The sequence below is a fragment of the Schistocerca serialis genome, chromosome 3 (assembly GCF_023864345.2).
Source record: "Schistocerca serialis cubense isolate TAMUIC-IGC-003099 chromosome 3, iqSchSeri2.2, whole genome shotgun sequence".
In the NCBI taxonomy this organism is placed as follows: domain Eukaryota; kingdom Metazoa; phylum Arthropoda; class Insecta; order Orthoptera; family Acrididae; genus Schistocerca; species Schistocerca serialis.
This window is the reverse complement of record NC_064640.1, coordinates 165,557,334-165,576,181: the sequence shown is the minus strand read 5'-3', so window position 1 is coordinate 165,576,181 and position 18,848 is coordinate 165,557,334. Positions and strand designations below refer to the sequence as shown.

Sequence of the window (18,848 nt, the reverse complement as noted above, 5' to 3'; positions counted from 1 at the left end):
TAGACATTTGTGTGTTTACTTAGAGGTAAGATTTATTATTTTATTGAACAGTCTCATGGTTTTTGCTACTTTATTGTAAAGTACAGTACAACAAAAACCTACTGTTTTGTGTCACGAGCAAATGAGTGTAAGCTTCCAAACTGTGTTGTTATCTGTAAGTGGCCTATGTTTTTTTTTCCCTAAATAATGTCCATCTACAAAAAAAGAAGGGGGCAAAAGGAAAGTCGCACAAAATAAGAACAGCTTTTACTTGGTTATGGCAAGGAAAATAATTTTGTAACCTCTATATTTACAAAAGCTGTTTGAAATTAGCTTTGTTTACTCCAATGCAAGTATTGCATTGCTCAATCATCTCTTCATGCCCAAGCCCAACCACTGCACTAGTGGCAAGGTACGTCATCTGCTGATGCACATGTTCAACATTCCTCATCCATTTTTGGGATATTTCCAACCCCATATGCCTTATATTAAATTATTTGTCTCAGCATCATCTATGCTGCTTTGGGGATAAGGATCACCCCCTATGTGCTCATTGTTGTTGTTGAAATGTTGAACCCTAATTTTCTGTCATCCTTCAGTTACATATAATCAAGAACTAATTTTAAAGCTTGATGGGTAAGTAAACCAGTCATGTATAACAAACGATATGCTTCTGACAGAATTAGATGAGGATTGCTCGAGTTAGGCACGTGGAAAAGTGATGTAGGAAATGTTTATCTGAACAATGTTGCTGGAATAGTTATAAGCTATAGAGTCAATATTTATGCTTCTGTCATTAGAGAAGTATCTCCAAAACAGCTCCATCTGCTGCAGAAAACATAAAAGAAAGAAGGTAAAGCTGCCATCAACCTTTTGAACATCACAGTGCTATATTAAGCATGGTCCTATTGTAGGTGACAAGGTCCTTGGTATACTGTGCTCATGCCCAGTAAAGCACTGTCATGTTGTTGACAGCTTTATGGCAGCAACAAAGGGAACATTTACAAAATACTTTTGAAATGGAATTTTGCTGTTTATTGGTTGGATTTTTTTATGGTTTATAATTTGGAAAGAGTAGTGAAGATCAAATTTTTTTAAAAAAGGAGATTTGTTGTTTGAGAAAAAAGGAATTTTATTTGTATGGAAGAAATAAACGAAGTAAGTAAATTCAGTGTGGACTTGGCACTTGCTTCATATGACAGAGAAGTTTCTAGTTGGCTGGTGTCAGCTAAATTTTTTAGCCTGTGTATATTCAAAACAATTTTGTGCAGTTAACATTGTAACTGCCAAACTGACACTCTTAATTTTTATTTACTTTTTTTCTGGCATTCAGATATGAAAAATATTAGAGTTGTTTTAAAATTGCTGAAGGGATGAGGGAGAACAAAAATGCTCATCTTAGATTCGGCACTTGATGGTTGGATTGTTTGACCTGACAGACTTTTCTGCAAAATTAACTGGAAAATTTCAGAGGAAACCTCAGGCCACTAAGAATGATGTGCACTTAACAAGTTAGATGGTGGAGTACTGCAGAAAATCAGGTGGTGGTGTACTACATGATACATCTACCAGCAGCCTTGTTCTGCCACGCCTGCTTGTAGCATGTGCACTTCTTGGTGGGTTTTGAAGATTTTATCATTGATGTTAGTGTATGCATTTTGGCAGTCAAGCAATGGAAATTCAGGGATGGAATAACAACAGTATTATGAAAAGGATGCTGTTAACCACAAAGAGGAGGCATTGAGTTGCAGACTGGATGAAAGGCCTGCTAAACACTTAAGGTTATGGATGAAACATTCTCCTTCCAAAACACACACACACACACACACACACACACACACACACTGTAAAATTTGTTGGTGATTTAACTGTATATTATCATAAATAAAGAACTTTGATTAAAAAAAAACTACACATTAATCATGCCAAAAGCTGAGAAGTGATTCTTGGTGTTGTAGCTCTCAGGGGCATCCTGGGATAGTTTGTGTGTGTGTGTGTGTGTGTGTGTGTGTGTGTGTGTGTGTGTGTGTGTGTGTGTTCTGTTTCGGAAGAAGAACTTTTTGTCTGAGATGTTAAATGTGTGGCAGTCTTTTCTTTTTGCCTGTCTGCAACCTAATGTCTCCACTATGGCAGTCTCCACTTTAGAGCACTAGTCATTTATTAACACTCGCAGGATATACTACAACAGAATAAATGACACACAGCTTGTAATACTGATTCTGTTACAAGAGACAATAGCTTAATTAAAGTTAAATCTAGAGGTCTGCCATTATATGCTGCTGAACAAAGAAAACTCAAGGAATGTGCTGTTCCAATGTGAATGTGGGTGTCAAGGTGTCCAACTACTCAACACTAGTGGAGTACCAAAGTATGTCAGATTGCTGAAAGTCAGAATTAGAATCCTTAGCAGGTACTACATGGAATTTTCAGTTGAATTAGCTTCACTCTTAATAATAAATTACCAAAGAAATCATGACTGGGAAACAGTTCCCAAAACTTGAAAAAGAGTAAACTTTACACTCTTCTACCAAAAAAAAATAATAAATTTATGATCCATAGAACTACCATATCACTATATCACTCACCTCTATCTGGAACAGAATTATGTAGCATATTAGAAGTTCAGACACAGTCCTCTAATTGTAACAAAATTGCCATCGCCATGGAAAGCAGTCTGCTTTTCAGAAACAGTAATCCTGTGGTGCTCACCTTTGTATCTTTATTCATGGGATTATGGTCATCATACAGGGCATTTTGAGTAGCACAGAACACACACACAAATAACACTCACAGTTACATTGCTCTAGTGCTGGAAGGCTGTGTCGAGTGGAGGGTGTGGAGGATAGGAGGTGGCTACAAGAGGGAAGAGAGGGTAAAGAAATGGGATGGGAATGTGGCACAAGTGAGCTCGCTCGGCTGCAGCAGAGTAAGTAGCACATGGTACACTGAAGCAGGTGGTCTGGGTTAAGAGGGTGGGGTGAAGTGGGGGAGGTCTGGATAGAACAGAGGAAGAGAGATGTCATGGAGAGATTGGTGTTCTTTGGATAAGTAAGGTGAAACTTTTCCCACATAATAACCCAGGATCATGACATGTCCCATTCACCAATACAGCACATTCACTGCCAGTCCCATCACAGGCACATCCTATCCCACCAAATGCAGCATGACCTATGAATGCAGTTTTCATTACTCTCTCTCTCTCTCTCTCTCTCTCACTCACACACACACACACACACACACACACACACACACACCCATGCACGTGCCTTCCTTCGCCCAGTACATGCACCTCTGAGTTACACAGATAGGAATTTTCCTACTTCATATCCTTCTATTTTGAAATCCTCCTTGTTTCACTATTCACTGTCCTTATCCTGGACTCCCTTAATCAGGTTGGCAGGGGTTGGGGTGGGCAGGGGTTCAGAGAGTGATTGAGGTTTCTCTCAACACATGTGACCCCTGGCAGACATCACGTCATCTCTGACAAACATACTGGCCTGACCTGCATGCTTTTACTTGTCTTTAAATTTTTCTTAGTTGTGCTATCAATATTGCTTTCAAGGCCTCGATTTCTGGCTAACTTCACTAACTCCAGATGAACTCTCTCTCTCTCTCTCTCTCTCTCTCTCTCTCTCTCTCTCTCTCTTGACTGAGGGGCTGATGACCTTGTTGTTTTGTCTCATAACTCCCAACCAGCCAACCCACTCTAATCCATCTCCAGCCCATTTCCTATGCCTTCAGTTCACCCTCCTTCCCAGCAGCTCCACCTGTCGTCACTTTAGTTCAGTTCATCTGTTTAGTCTATGTTCTTTACATAGTGTCCTCTTCCTTAGTCTACCCTGCTCTTCGCCATCGCCATCGCCATCACCATCACCGTCACCGTCACCATCACCTTAAACCATGCCATCTATTTCATTGTGTATGACATATGACTTCCCTTGCCTGCATAAGGAAGAGCTCACTGGTGTCATACCCCTATCCTGTCCCTTTGCTGCCCCCCTGTCTATACTCCATGCTCCTCTCAGCCTCTCCAGCCACAATATCTCACCCCATTAGGGCCTTGGTGCAATGTACCCCCCTCCCTCCCCTTCCCCCCTCCATCCCTTCCTCCCTCCCTCCCCCCCCCCCTCCCCCCCTCCCCACCCCATCTCTCTCTCTCTCTTTCTCTCTCTCTCTCTCTCTCTGTGGGAGTGGGAGAGTGGGAGTGCATGTGTACATTTGAATTTGTTAGCTCTGATATTACCCCAAAGCTTGTTGATGCCTCAGCTGTTTTGTTTTTATTTTTTTTTATTTTTTATTTCTAAATCTGTTCTTGTTTTTATTTCACTGAGGACTTGCCAGTGTAACTTTCTGCAGTAAATTACAGTCACCTTGTGCTGTGAAAGGTATTCAAAGATCTTGCAATTGATGGTGATTACTGTAAAGTTATATTAGAAATTGAATTGGTGGCACAGTGGTTACCAATGTACTTCCTTCAACTTCCTAAAACCTCTTACTCTTTCCTTACAACCTTCCATCTTTTCTTTCACCAATCTGACATCTGTCGGGTCCCGGGGTTTGAGTAATCTGCACCTACTTCCCAACTTTCTGAAATATGCTCCTCTTTCCTCTCTGATGAAGGTAGTAACAGGTCTGCAGCTAAGAGTAGATTTCTTTTTTCTACTGTTATTTTGTCTATCGTCAGTACTGGGATTTGACCACCTACAGGTAATTAGGCCTAATAGTCAGCCATACTGTCGCCTTGTAAATTTGGGAGTGTAGATACTGTCAGAGCACCTTCTATGATGAAATAAATTTATTGACAAATAACACTAAACAGGAATTCTTTATTGTAATCAGTCTTAAAATCCTACACCTCATGAAATGTTTGAAAATTAATCCAAAGGATAATAGTTTTGTAAAGGGTAGAACAGAATTTTTCAAATTAAGCTGCTTAATTTTAACTTTTGTAATTTTTTATGGTGAGGGTGATCTATTCCTTTTGGAATATATCTCTTCTTATCTGTGAATCTTCTTACAGGTACCCTTTGCCAGATTAGTCAACATAGTAAACTGATTATCCAGTTGCGAGAAAGTGGTGAACTGAAAAAATTTTCTCTGGCAAATGTCTCACCTAGGCCAGTAATGGCATTCTCTATGGATAAAGTGATGACTACAGAAGAAATATTTAAAATGTGGGCCAAACTTTTTACACTGACTGCTTGCCAGTCTGATACACGACATCCAATATTAGGTATTTAACTTCATATTTTGACAATTTTATTGTTTTTTTTTCATTATGGTTGAGCATTTTTGAGTGTTATTTTTTATTGTGAACAAAACAGGAGTAGCAGTATGATTATTGTAATTTTTGTAGATATATTATTTTTTCTCAGTGTAAAGCATGAACATTAGCTTTGAGAGACGGTGACCTATAAGTTACGATTCTCTGTCAAACTTTTATCTTCTCCATATTTTAGATAATGTACTTTTACTGAGTGACAGGTTTTGTTTTGGCATAAAGTTAACATATGTTTTTGCACTCAGTGTTGTAGTTTTGATAGTACTGGTAGTATCATTCTTGATTGGTACAGAAAAAAATGTGATTGACCTAATAAACCAGTACTGAGTAAGAGATCTCCAACATATCCTTTTTCTCAGGAGTGTTAATCCTGCATGGTTAGGAGGAAGGCTCCTATGGAGAAAGGAACAAAAGAAATTAGGTAGTCCAGGATGAAACTTTGAATTCTGAGATTGACATCTTCAACTTTTGTAGTTATGTCATCCTCAGTTGCAAGTAATATTACAGTATGTTGATAATTTTTACTTTTGGATTGTATAACTACAACTGGATGAAACACAATTTTCGTGCCACACATGTTTTGCCTTTATTCTTTGCAGGGCATCTTCAGTGGCTTGTAATGTGTAAATATTTTTACTATTTCATTTAGTAATATTTTGAAATATTACTATGCCATAGAAAAGCCAACCACCACAACTGTTTATAACCTATACATACATGGTCCCAAAATGTAAACTAAATAATAAAAATATTTACATATTCAAGGCCACTGAAAATGCCTTGCAAAGAATAAAGGCAAAATGCATATGACATGAAAATTGTTTTTCATTCAGTTACAGTTACACAGTCAAAAAGAAAAAATTATCAACATACAATAAAATTCTCAGAGTGCTCTATTGAAGGAAGACTAACTTATTGGTTCCCACTCTTTTAACTGTGTCCAGCGCATATGTTGGCAGTATATAATAAATTATAGTGTTACCCCTCAGATATGGTTCCTTCATGAGGTATGTGTAATCAGTATAAAAATATAAGTATAAAAAATTAAATGCATATTGTTTACATCAAAACCAAGTTGCACCACTAATGTTACATTAAAATAATAGGAATGATATGCTGCTAGTCTGGGCAAATTTTTGTGCATTGCTGCCTGCCACATTTCAAAAGAAATGACAAAACAAAATTTATCTTAATTTCTCTAGAATCACTGGAAGTTGGTTTGCTGAGGACACAACAGCTCCAGCTGGCAGCCCTCAATGCTTGTGCAGAGTTGTTCAGGCATCAGACGTTGTTACGCCGTGCTTTAAAACACCATTCTTTAGAAACGTCTTGTCTTGAGGCCTTAAATGAAGAGGAAGATATTGATTTTGACATTGACCCAGATGCAGAAACTCTTCTAATTCAAAAACTCATAGTTAAAGCTACACAGCCATCACCTGTGAAAGCTTCCTATACAAAATCAGATTTACAGGTAAGAAATCAGAAATGGATTATTTTTGTGTAAAGAATGTGCGTTTAACTAAATCAGTTGCAGTGATACAGATTTTCATTCTCACGTTAATAAACTGTCACAAGAAAATGCAATAGAAATTTTACAAAGAAATATTTTGTGGAGTGAAAATGTAATAGTATTGATTTTATACTGTGAACATGTCCCACAGCAGGCATAAAATGGTACAAACTCTGCAACGATAATTATGGCTGTCTATTAAACACTGAATATGGATCAGTTCACGGAAGATCTTTGATAGATATAGCTGCCATTAAATCTAAAAGGCTTTTGCATTTTTGTAGAAGAAAATTATATGTCTTGTTGTCATAATCAGGTGACAAGATCAGTAAGTAATAGGTTAGAGTCAGAACTATAGCTCATTTGGGTAATGATGGTATAGTTATCATCTGAAGTATTATGTGAAGAACAGTCCTGGAATTTGCTTAGAGTTGAGTGGGTAGACAATGATTTGAAATTCACTTTTTCTGAGTAAACTCCAAATTCTCAACTACTGTACCATCTCGCACAATTTTTTGTGGGCAAGGTATACTAAAGATGGAAGATAGCTAATGTTTGAGGAGTCATGTTATCGGAATTAGAGTGCAGCAGTGTGGACTGATATGACAGTAAAACACGTGTAAAACATTGTTGTTATTTAGCCATAAAGAAATAAGCATCTTATGTAGTTGTAATTTGTGCCTGTTCATTCAGTTAACTAGTGTTATGATAGTTGTATATTATTAAATTGAAGCTTGCTAGTGATGTGAATACATGTGTAGTAGGATCTTCTTGTAACAGTTTCTTAATCTGAAACCTTAGCTAGGAGGGAAATCTTGGGCAGGTGAGGGCCCAGAATTGAAATTCCTGATGAATAAATATCTCTGTGGGACACAAAAGACTTTTGATTTGATGGTACAAATTTATGTTAAGTAACAGAAAAAGAAACTGTCATCTGATAGAGGTAGTAGAATGGTTTCTAGAGTAGTTTAATTCCAAATTACGGGTTAGATTGACTGAGACAGAGAAAAAAGCCTTTAAGAATTGTGGTGCACCTAGTTTAACACTGATTTCGATCAAGTAAATCTTCTTGTGTAGTACGAACAGAGTTGTATCAGCGTTTCGTAAAATTTTTAGGTACTTTTGTAACTACTAGTGTACTGTGAAGAAAACATGTAGTGTATCATATGTGGCATCACAGGCAGTGGCACTCAAAGGAAATGACTCAGCTGTTAGATTTGACATGTTTGGAGCAGCTGCATTTTTTGTCTTTTATTTTATTTTTGCTGTCTCCTTCTTTTAAAAACGCGGGTATGTTTTTTCTAGGTGTAGTCCAAATAGCATTAAATGGCAGGCTTCTGCACATACAAACAAAAGTACATTGTGGATGGAAGCCAAATAAGGACCATTTCTAGATTAGGCTGAAAGTCGCACAAATAAAACTCTAGTCGTATGTAGAATTGCTAAGCAGGTCTAAGGCATCCACTCAGTCTCTTGTTGACCAGTCTGGTGTAGCAGTTGAAGATAGCAATACAAAAGCTGAAGTTTTAAATTTCATGTTCAAGAAATCGTTCACACAGAAGAATCGTACAAACATACCTTCATTTGACCATTGGACAGATTGCCATATTGATGACACAGTAGTAAGCATACCTGGCATAATCCTTCACCCAGTGCAAAGTCCCAAGCAACTTGGAAAAGAGCACAGATGACTCCAGTATATAAGAAAGGTAACAGAAAGTACCCTCAATATTACAGACCAATATCCCTAACTTCCATTTGCTGCAGAATCCTTGAAGATTTCTCAGTTTATATATAATAAACTTTCTTGAGGCTGGGTAGCTTGTGTGCACGATTCAGCATGGTTTTAGAAAGCACTGCTCATGCGGAACTCAGCTTACCCTTTTCTCACATGAAATACTGAGAATTATGGATGAAGGGCAACAAGCAGACTCCACATTTCTAGATTTCCGGAAAGCATTTGACAATGTGCCTCATTGTAGACTGTTAACAAAGGCATGAGCATATGGAACAAGTTCACAGATATGTGAGTGGTTTGAAGACTTCTTAAATAATGGAACCCATTATGTTTTCTTCGACGACGAGTGTTCATCAGAGACAATGGTATAATCAGGAGTGCCCCAGGGAAGTGTGAGAGGGCCACTGTTGTTCTCTGTATACATACATGATGTTGCTGAAAGGGTGGGCAGCAATCTGTTGATGCTGTGGTGTACAGTAAGGTGTCGAAGGTGAGTGACTATAGGCAGATACAAGATGACTTAGACAAAGTTTCTATTTGTTGTGATGATTGCATCTAGCCCCAAATGTGGAAAAATGTAAGTTAATGCAGGTGAGTAAGAAGATCAAACCTGTAATGTTCGGATACAGTATTACTAGTGTCCTGCTTAACACAGTTAAATTGTTTAAATATCCAGGTGTAACATTGCAAAGCGATGTGAGGTGGAATGAGCATGTGAGAACTGTGGTAGGGAAGGCGAATAGCTGAATTTCGTTTATTTGGAGAATTTTAGGATAAAGTGGTTCACCTGTAAAGGAGACCTCATATAGGATGCTGGTGCAATCTATTCTCAAGTACTGCACAAGTGTTTGGGATCCGTACCAGATCGGACTGAAGGAAGACGTTGAAGCAATTCAGAGGTGGGCTGCTAGATTTGTTACTGGTAGGTCTGAACAACACATAAGGTACTCAAATGATAATCCGTGGAGTGAAGGTGAAGGATTTTCCGAGAAGCACAATTGAGAAAATTTAGAGAACAACCATTTGAAGCTGACTGCTGAATGATTCTACTGCTGCCAACATACATTGCACATATGGACCATGAAGATAAGATTTGAGAAATTAGGGCTCATATAGAGGCATACAGACAGCCGTGTTTCCCTCGCTGTAGTTGCGAGTGGAACAGGAAAGGAAATGACAATTAGTGGTACAGGGTACCCTCCAAAACACACCGTGCAGCAGTTTGCGGAGTATCTGTGTAGATGTAGATGTAGATAACATCCATAATGTGGCAAATTTTCTATATTTAGAACTTTTCATATAGCTAAAATATATAACAGGGACCAAGTGCATCCAAAGAAAAATTCTTCATAGTTACAAGCTTGAAGAGAATAAGTAATACAAAATTTGATGTAATTTCAAAATGCTATTTAAAAAATAAAAAAATCTGTATTACTGCCCTCTGTTTACCCCATTACCATCTTTAGTTTCTAATCTATCTAGGATTAAACTAATATTTTTATTTGCAAGAACTATTTCAATATCTGTGGATGTAAACAGACAGCGAAGACATGCACCAGCACAAGACATTGAAAAAACATTTGTTTTGCTCATACTGCATAAAGGTTAGGTGGTTGTGTTGCCACCAAAACACGTTAAAGGGTGGAGAAATTCAGGAAAATTTCGAAAAAACTACGTGTAAATGTATTAATCTACCGTTTCTAGTTCACAAACAGTTCCTTTCACCTATTAAACAACCATTTGGGCTAGTTCTAATAACTTTCGCTTTATTTCCATTTCCGTTTTTTTACACATCATTGATCATTTTTAGCCGCTTCCCACAGGTTTTAACGTCATTATTTCTTCGTCAGACAATTGTTAGCCTCATTCTCATAATATGCCACCACAAAACCACTCCTTTTAATACATTTACACGTAGTTTTTTTCGAAATTTTCCCGAATTTCTCCACCCTTTAACGTGTTTTGGCGGCAACACAACCACCTAACCTTTATGCACATCGTTGTCTACCAACCAAAAATGTTTGTGTTTCTATCGACCTGCCAGCGCTTTCATATGGTAAGTCACATCATCTTTGTTTTTAGATATAGTCTTCAGTCCTGAGACTGGTTTGATGCAGCTTTCCATGCTACTCTATCCTGTGCCAGCTTCTTCATCTCCCAGTACCTACTGCAACCTACATCCTTCTGAATCTGCTTAGTGTATTCATGTCTTGGTCTCCCTCTACGATTTTTACCCTCCACGCTGCCCTCCAATACTAAATTGGTGATCCCTTGATGCCTCAGAACATTTCCTACCAACCGATCCCTTCTTCTGGTCAAGTTGTGCCACAAACTTCTCTTCTCCCCAATCCTATTCAGTACTTCCTCATTATTTATGTGATCTACCCATCTAATCTTCAGCATTCTTCTGTAGCACCACATTTCGAAAGCTTCTATTCTCTTCTTGTCCAAACTATTTATCGTCCATGTTTCACTTCCATACGTGGCTACACTCCATACAAATACTTTCAGAAATGACTTCAAATGGCTCAAATGGCTCTGAGCACTATGGGACTTAACATCTATGGTCATCAGTCCCCTAGAACTTAGAACTACTTAAACCTAACTAACCTAAGGACATCACACAACACCCAGCCATCACGAGGCAGAGAAAATCCCTGACCCCGCCGGAAATCGAACCCGGGAACCCCGGCGTGGGAAGCGAGAACGCTACCGCACGACCACGAGATGCGGGCTCAGAAATGACTTCCTGACACTTAAATCTATACTCGATGTTAACAAATTTCTATTCTTCAGAAACGCTTTCGTTGCCATTGCCAGTCTACATTTTATATCCTCTCTACTTCGACCATCATTAGTTATTTTGCTCCCCAAATAGCAAAACTCCTTTACTACTTTAAGTGTCTCATTTCCTAATCTAATTCCCTCAGCATCACCCAACTTAATTCGACTACATTCTATTATCCTTGTTTTGCTTTTGTTGATGTTCATCGTATATCCTCCTTTCAAGACGCTATCCATTCCATTCAACTGCTCTTCCAACTCCTTTGCTGTCTCAGACAGAATTACAATGTCATCGGCGAACCTCAAAGTTTTTATTTCTTCTTCATGGATTTTAATACCTACTCCGAATTTTTCTTTTGTTTCCTTTACTGCTTGCTCAATATACAGATTGAATAACATTGGGGAGAGGCTACAACCCTGTCTTACTCCCTTCCCAACAACTGCTTCCCTTTCGTGTCCCTCGACTCTTATAACTGCCATCTGGTTTCTGTACAAATTTTAAATAACCTTTCGCTCCCTGTATTTTACCCCTCCCACCTTTTTACACACAAAGAGGATGTAAAAGGCAAAGAGTTTGGGCAGAGATGTCAGTCGAAGCGGAAGTACAGAGGCAAAGATGTTGTTGAATGACAGGTGAGGTATGAGCGGCAGCAACTTGAAATTAGCGGAGGTTGAGGCCTGGTGGGTAACGGGAAGAGAGGATATAATGAAGGGCAAGTTCCCATCTCCGGAGTTCTGACAGATTGGTGTTAGTGGGAAGTATCCAGATAACCCGGACGGTGTAACACTGTGCCAAGATGTGCTGGCCATGCACCAAGGCATGTTTAGCTACAGGGTGATTCTCAGTACCAACAAACACTGTCTGTGTCCATTCATGCAAATGGACAGTTTGTTGTTGGTCATTCCCACATAGAAAGCTTCACAGTGTAGACAGGTCAGTTGGTAAATCACGTGGGTGCTTTCACACATGGCTCTGCCTTTGATCGTGTACACCTTCCGGGTTACAGGACTGGAGTAGGTGGTGATGGGAGGGTGTATGGTACAGGTTTTACACCAGGGGCGGTTACAAGGGTAGGAGACAGAGGCGGTTGCAAAAGCTTGAATTTTGTGTGTATGTTTGTGTTTGTTTGTGTGTCTATCAACATGCCAGCGCTTTTGTTTGGTAAGTTACATCATCTTTGTTAAATGTACGTTGCTCTAAATGGTAATTATAAATATAAATTTTTCTTTACGATAAAGACAGTTTTCAGTATTGTTTTACTCTAAGAAGTGCAGCATATCTGGAATCTTAATATTTTCACATTTAGATCATTTACAGACAACATACTTCATAGATTAGTAGTAATATCTGGCCTTATCAGACACTTTCAGACAATGTGGAAGTTGGCATCTTCAATTCAAACTGAATTTTGAACATATGTAAGAATACCAACTTTATGAAAACTTGTACACAAAACATTAACTAAGAGCTTAAATTTGTATCTTATTGTTACAACAGTAACTGCTAATATATCCCAAGTGTCTGATTGGAGGTTTCATGTAACTCCTAACCTATCACTCTTTCATAATAAAGTAGTAGCCAACATGAGAAGAAAAATACATTCATATGTAGTGGAAAGAATATTCCCTTAAAACAGCATAGGAGTGTCAAAACTACTCAAACTGCCAATCTTCTCTGCCTTCAGGCTTGCCGTGCACTATTCCATCCCAAAAAAGCAAATATTAGTTATCTAGTTTCATAAGGGTGCACACAGCTTTTTTGACTCCTACACTCATCTCACACATCTCATCACAAGTCGCCATCTTTAAGTCAACTTTCATTTGTTATGTGCTCCTTTAAAATAGGTACAGAATGTACCATCTTCAGAAAGGTAAACACTGTAAAGCTAAACCACTAAACCAAATATCATGTAATAGATCTGTGTTATAAATGTCAGGAGTTGCTATTTTTGGAAGTAGAAGTATGAAATTTGCTCTGGATGTGTGTGTGTGTGTGTGTGTGTGTGTGTGTGTGTGTGTGTGTGTGTGAGAGAGAGAGAGAGAGAGAGAGAGAGAGAGAGAGAGAGAGAAATTATATGGTAGAACAATATATCAGCTTATAATAGTCAAATGTCAAATGGTATTTAAACTTTTTCTGTTGTGTCATTACTTACATTAACTTACTTACTTGCCTGTTCATTTATCTTCGCTCTGGGATGTACTGCCTTCACGTGCCTTCTTCTTCAGTTCTTGAGGAGCAAAATTTTTATGCTAAAAATTCATGGATCGATATTTATTTTTTGGTTCAAGCTCATGCTTTATGGCCATTATATAGATGAGAACATATTCTCAATGCTCCATAAGCATTATTTGACACATTTAGTATAAATTTTTAATCTAGATCAATTTCGTGATGGCTGTTAATGTTTCAGATAGCTGCTTTGAATGTGAGTCAGTTCCTGGCCAATGAGGCAGAAAAACATATACGAAATCCATGTGACAGCATTAGTACGAGGAATGAAACTGCAAGTAATAAAGTTGCTTCAAAGAAAGTCCATCTACCTTCTCCTTCTCTGTCACCAACTGTTGGACAGCTTACAGAAATGGGTTTTCCCAGACGGAATGTTGAATGTGCTATAAAGGCATTAGGTAAGTGTTCCTTGATGAATGTCTTCCTTTTCTGAACTTGTTTTCATGTGTATCATTATTTGTCAATCTCTAGGCATTTCAATGTTTGTATCACACACACATTGTAGTGCTTCTCATAATTAAAGGTTGTAGTACTTGGAACAATGAATGAAAATGTAGGTACCTCTGTATGACATTAATTATATGTTTCAAGAGGATCAAAGCAGAGTGTTTTATGTAATGAATCAAAACTTTGACATATTGAAGATATGTTCAGCACCTGTGTGTAAGGTTATTGATTTCACCTAGGCATCTTATAGAGTAGAATTCGGTGTGAGGAGCTGGTTGTCTACATTTAAGAATTTTTCTTGTGATAGTGAAGCAAGGAAAGTGTCATCTGAGGATATGGCCTACAGTTGTATAACTATCTGTAGTGAAAGCCTTGCTTTTTATCAGTGGCTCTGTAAATACATTGCATAAGAAAACATTAATTGATTAAAATTTTAACAGGCAGAAAGGTCACTGAAGTCAAAGGCCATAGGTATTTGTGACAGTAGGGTTACCCAACATTGTTAATTTCGTTGACGATAATGGAGAATTAGAGATGGTGAATTTAATGTCATTTTTATGTAAGGAGTTGCAACACATGTAAAAGTTCGACATTAAGTCAGAAATGTTGAAACAAGCAGTTTTCGTGGCGATCAGAACCCAGAAGCATGTTCTTGTGTGTTGTTATGGAAGAATACTTCTTTTGTCATTATAAGTCTACAGATCCACTCTAGGAAACTTTCACTTATTTATGAGAAACCGAGATGAATTATTGAGCTGCCTATGAGACAAGAAGAGACAGTAATTAGCGGAGAGTTCAGTGTAGATTTCTTAAAAGGTGCCGACTTGAAAAATGAATGGGAATCATTGTTTCAGTTCTCTGGTCACTTGACGCATGTCCGAGTGGTGGTCAAGTTCAATCCTTGCCTTAGCGAACATCCTCTCAGAGGGCATCACAACAACATTGATTACAATGTGTTCTGTAAGCTGTTCCAGTGTTCTTGGGTGTGGGGGTACATAAACATGTTCTTAATGTACCCTCAAAGGAAAAAATTAGGAGGTCTTAGGTTAGGTGACCTAGGGGGGTGCGGGGGGCGGGGGCCACGGAACAGAGCGACTTCACTTCAGCACTGTGCCCAACCTAGCAATGCAATGCCCAACTTAGGCAATGACGAGGGGGTGCCCTAACTTGTTGGGAGATGAAATTCATGGAATCAGGAGTCGGTTGTGAAAACAGCCACAGCCGCAACATGCGAAGTGAAGACGTACCCATTACAGTCTTCTCACAGAAAAAAAGACAGCCCTTCCATATTTATCTGTGACACTGCACAGAAAACATTAATCTTCAGCAAATCTTGTTCATGTCCGAAAATTTCGTGTGAATTTTCAGTGCCCCACACTCTCACTTTGTGGTGATTAACCTTTCCACATAAATGGAAGGTTTCTTCATCACTGTATGTTAGCTTGGAGGTGAAATGTTCATCCTCAAGTGCATCATGATACAAAATTGATTGCCGGCCATAATCTTCTGGTTTTAATTTTTGCACGAGCTGCAGACGGAATGGTTTGAAATTTAGCCCCTGTTGTTAAATCTTCCACGCAGTTTGCTGTGATAATTCCGAGATTATGGCTTGTGTAAACTGTTCATTTTTTGGACTGCGTATTAAAGTATCCCTCACCTTCTCCACTCTTACATCTGACACACTTGGTTGACTAGTACTTTTCTGTTTACAGGGACAACCAGTGTCCCTAAATTGTGGATACCAGGGTGCAATGCTCTGTTTACATTGCGGTTCTTGATCATAATTCCTTCTGAATGCATGCTGCACTGTTGTAACAGATAAACATCTCGCATATTACAACACACACAAACTCTTTTCTTGCTTTGTTGCCACTTTGTCAAGGCACTGCATTTTTAATGCAAACTGGGGGGGCACAAAGCAAACTCTGTGAGTTTACAGTTCTATTCATGCATCACTCATATTTGCACATGTAATATTTTGGAAAATATAGAACTCAGAAAATGAATGAATCATGTGTAGAAATCTTATATTTTAAGGAAAGTCATTAAAATGTCCACTAATATGAATTTAATAATGCTGATAATAATATTAAAACTAATAGGATATTGTCAAACAGGAGATGGGACAAACAATGTGTGTACAAGATACTACACTGAAGTGACAAAAGTCATGGGATAGCGATATGCACGTATACAGACGGTGGTAGTATCACATACACAATGTATAAAAGGGCAGTGCATTGGCAGAGTTGTCATTTGTACTGAGATGATTCAAGTGGAAAGGTTTCCAATGTGTTTACAGCCCCACAGTGGGAATTGTCAGACTTTGAACTTGGAATTGTAGCTGGAGCTTGATGCATAGGACATTCTGTTTCAGGAATTGTTAGGGAATTCAATATCCCAATATCCACAGAGTCAAGAGTGTGCCAAGAATACCGAATTTCAGGCACTACCTCTCACCATAGACAGCGCAGTAACCAGCAGCCTCCACTTAATGACCGAGAGCAGCGGAATTTTCATATAGTTGTCATTGTTAACAGACAAGCAGCACTGCATGAAATAACTGCAAAAATCAATGTGGGATGTACAATGAAAGTATCCGTTAAGATAGTGTAGCAAAATTTGGCATTAATGGGGCATGGCAGCAGACAGCGAATGTGAGTCCCATTGCTAATGGCGTGACATTGTCTGCACCTCCTCTCCTGGTTTCATGAGCATATCGGTTGGATCCTGGATGACTGAAAAACTGTGACCAGGTCAGAAGAGTCCTGATTTCAGTTGGTAAGAACTGATTGGGGGGGGGGGGGGGGGGGGGTTCGAGTGTAGCGCAGACCCCAGAAAACGATGGATCCAGCTTGTCAACAAGGCACTGTGCAAGCTGGTGGTGGCTCCATAATGGTGCGGGCTGCATTTACATGGAATAGATGGGGTCCTCTGGACCAACTAAACCAATCATTGACTGGATATGGTTACATTCAGCGACTTTGAAACTGTCTGCAGGATTCATGGACTTCATGTTTCCAAACAACATATCGTGTCACCAGGCCTCAGTTTTTCATATTTGGCTTGAAGAACATTCCAGACAATTCATGAGAATGATTTGGTCACAGAGATCACACATCATGAATTGCATCAAAAATTTATGGTACATTATCAAGAGGTCAGTTTGTGCACAGTGTTCTGCACTGTCAACACGTCCACAAGTGTGGAGGGCATGGAGGTAGCATGGCTCATTATTTCTGGAGGGGACTTCCAATGACTTGTTTAGTCTATGCCTCATTGAGTTGCTGCACTATGCCAGGCAAAATAAGGTCTGACATGATATTAAGGGGTATCCCATGACTTTCGTCCCATCAGTGTATAACACTTAAATTAAATGACACTGTTGTGATTGATAATTCACAAGTTGCAAGTATTTTTAACAGTGTAGCAGGAATATTTGAAATGGTGTAGCAGCGGAATTAGGATTAAATGTCTCTGTTGAAGAAGCAAGAGAATGTATTGAAAATGTCATTCCATAAAACGTTAAGCAGTTTGAAGTAGCAACTACATCTTTCACTGAAATTAATAGAAATAAAAAAAAACTGTGGAAAACAAAAGCTCATATGCTACTCATGTAATGTCAAACAGATTTCAGAAAAATTGTTCCAACTTAATAAGTAATGTCCTTAGTAATATGTAATGCATTAGGGGCATAGGGAATTATTCCAGACAGATTAAAATGTGCAGTTGTGAAACGTTTGTATAGGGCTGGAGCTAAGAAAGACTTAAATAATTATTGTCCAGTTTTCTTACTGATATCTATTTCCAAAATACTTGACAAAGTAATGCACTCAAGAGTAGTCTCAGATTTAGGTAGAAACAGTTTACTTAGCATAACACAATTTAGATTCCAAAGGGATTGCTCAACTGAGAATTTCTTTACATACAGCTAGTTTGAATCATACTTGACAAACAGAATGAAAAAGTTGTACTAAATAATTCAAACAATACTGGAAGGAGAGGAAATGTTAGTGACTGGGGAGAAATCACAAAGGGAGACTCACAGCGCTCAGTTACGGGTCTCCTACTATTTGTAATACACTGGCGGCAAAAAATCCTTTTAGAGGTTTCTGATTCACTTAGGATTTATTGTTGCAATGATTACATTTACAGATCAATAGCACAAGCAATTCTGAGGTACCAGCTATCAACCCGTGCTGAAACACCCATATTAGTGTGTGGTGTAGCCTCCATGGGCAGCAATGCAGATGCGAACTGCTCAATCTGTTCACGTAGTTCTGTAAGAGTTCTTGGTTGATCAGTCACTTCTCATCCCATTGTATCTCACATGTGCTCAATTGGAGACAAGTCCAGAGATTGTGCTGGACAGGGAAGTTGCTGCATGTCTTGCAGAGCACATTGAGTTTCAGAGCAGTGTGTGGGTAAGCATTATCCTATTAGAACAACACATCACCTTCCTGTTGCAAGAATGGTAAAAGAAAGGATCTAACAACATTCTGAATGTACCAAACACTGGTTTGCATCCCCTCCAGAAACACCAAAGGTGGGCGAGACTTGTAGCTTTTCACACCCCAGACCATACGGCCTGGGGTGGCACCAGTGTGCCTTGAACAAATGCACTCTATGAGAAAGCACTCACCAGGTTGACACTGTGCGCACTAATAATCATCATTTGTGTGCAGGCATTATCTGCTTTCATCGCTAAAGACCTCTGCATGGCATTCCATCTTTCAAGTGGTCCTCTGACAGTACCAGTTAAGCTGTGCACATCGATGCCATGGCATGAGTGGAAGACAGGCTAGAGGTATGCTTGCCAATAGTCCCACTGCTAATAACTGGTCCACAACAGTTCCTGTTGTTACCTCTGGACTCACAA

The 18,848-nt window shown here is 38.9% G+C and overlaps 1 protein-coding gene across 1 annotated transcript in view; it reads left to right on the top strand.

Moving 5' to 3' along the window:
- LOC126469882 (E3 ubiquitin-protein ligase HERC2) overlaps positions 1–18,848 on the top strand; it is an 846,528-nt gene that overhangs the window by 420,422 nt on the left and 407,258 nt on the right. Inside the window, exons 42-44 of the mRNA XM_050097213.1 lie at positions 5,000–5,186; positions 6,428–6,731; positions 13,704–13,920. Of these exons, the coding sequence (XP_049953170.1) occupies positions 5,000–5,186; positions 6,428–6,731; positions 13,704–13,920 (708 nt within the window). The remainder of the gene's footprint in view (positions 1–4,999; positions 5,187–6,427; positions 6,732–13,703; positions 13,921–18,848) is intronic.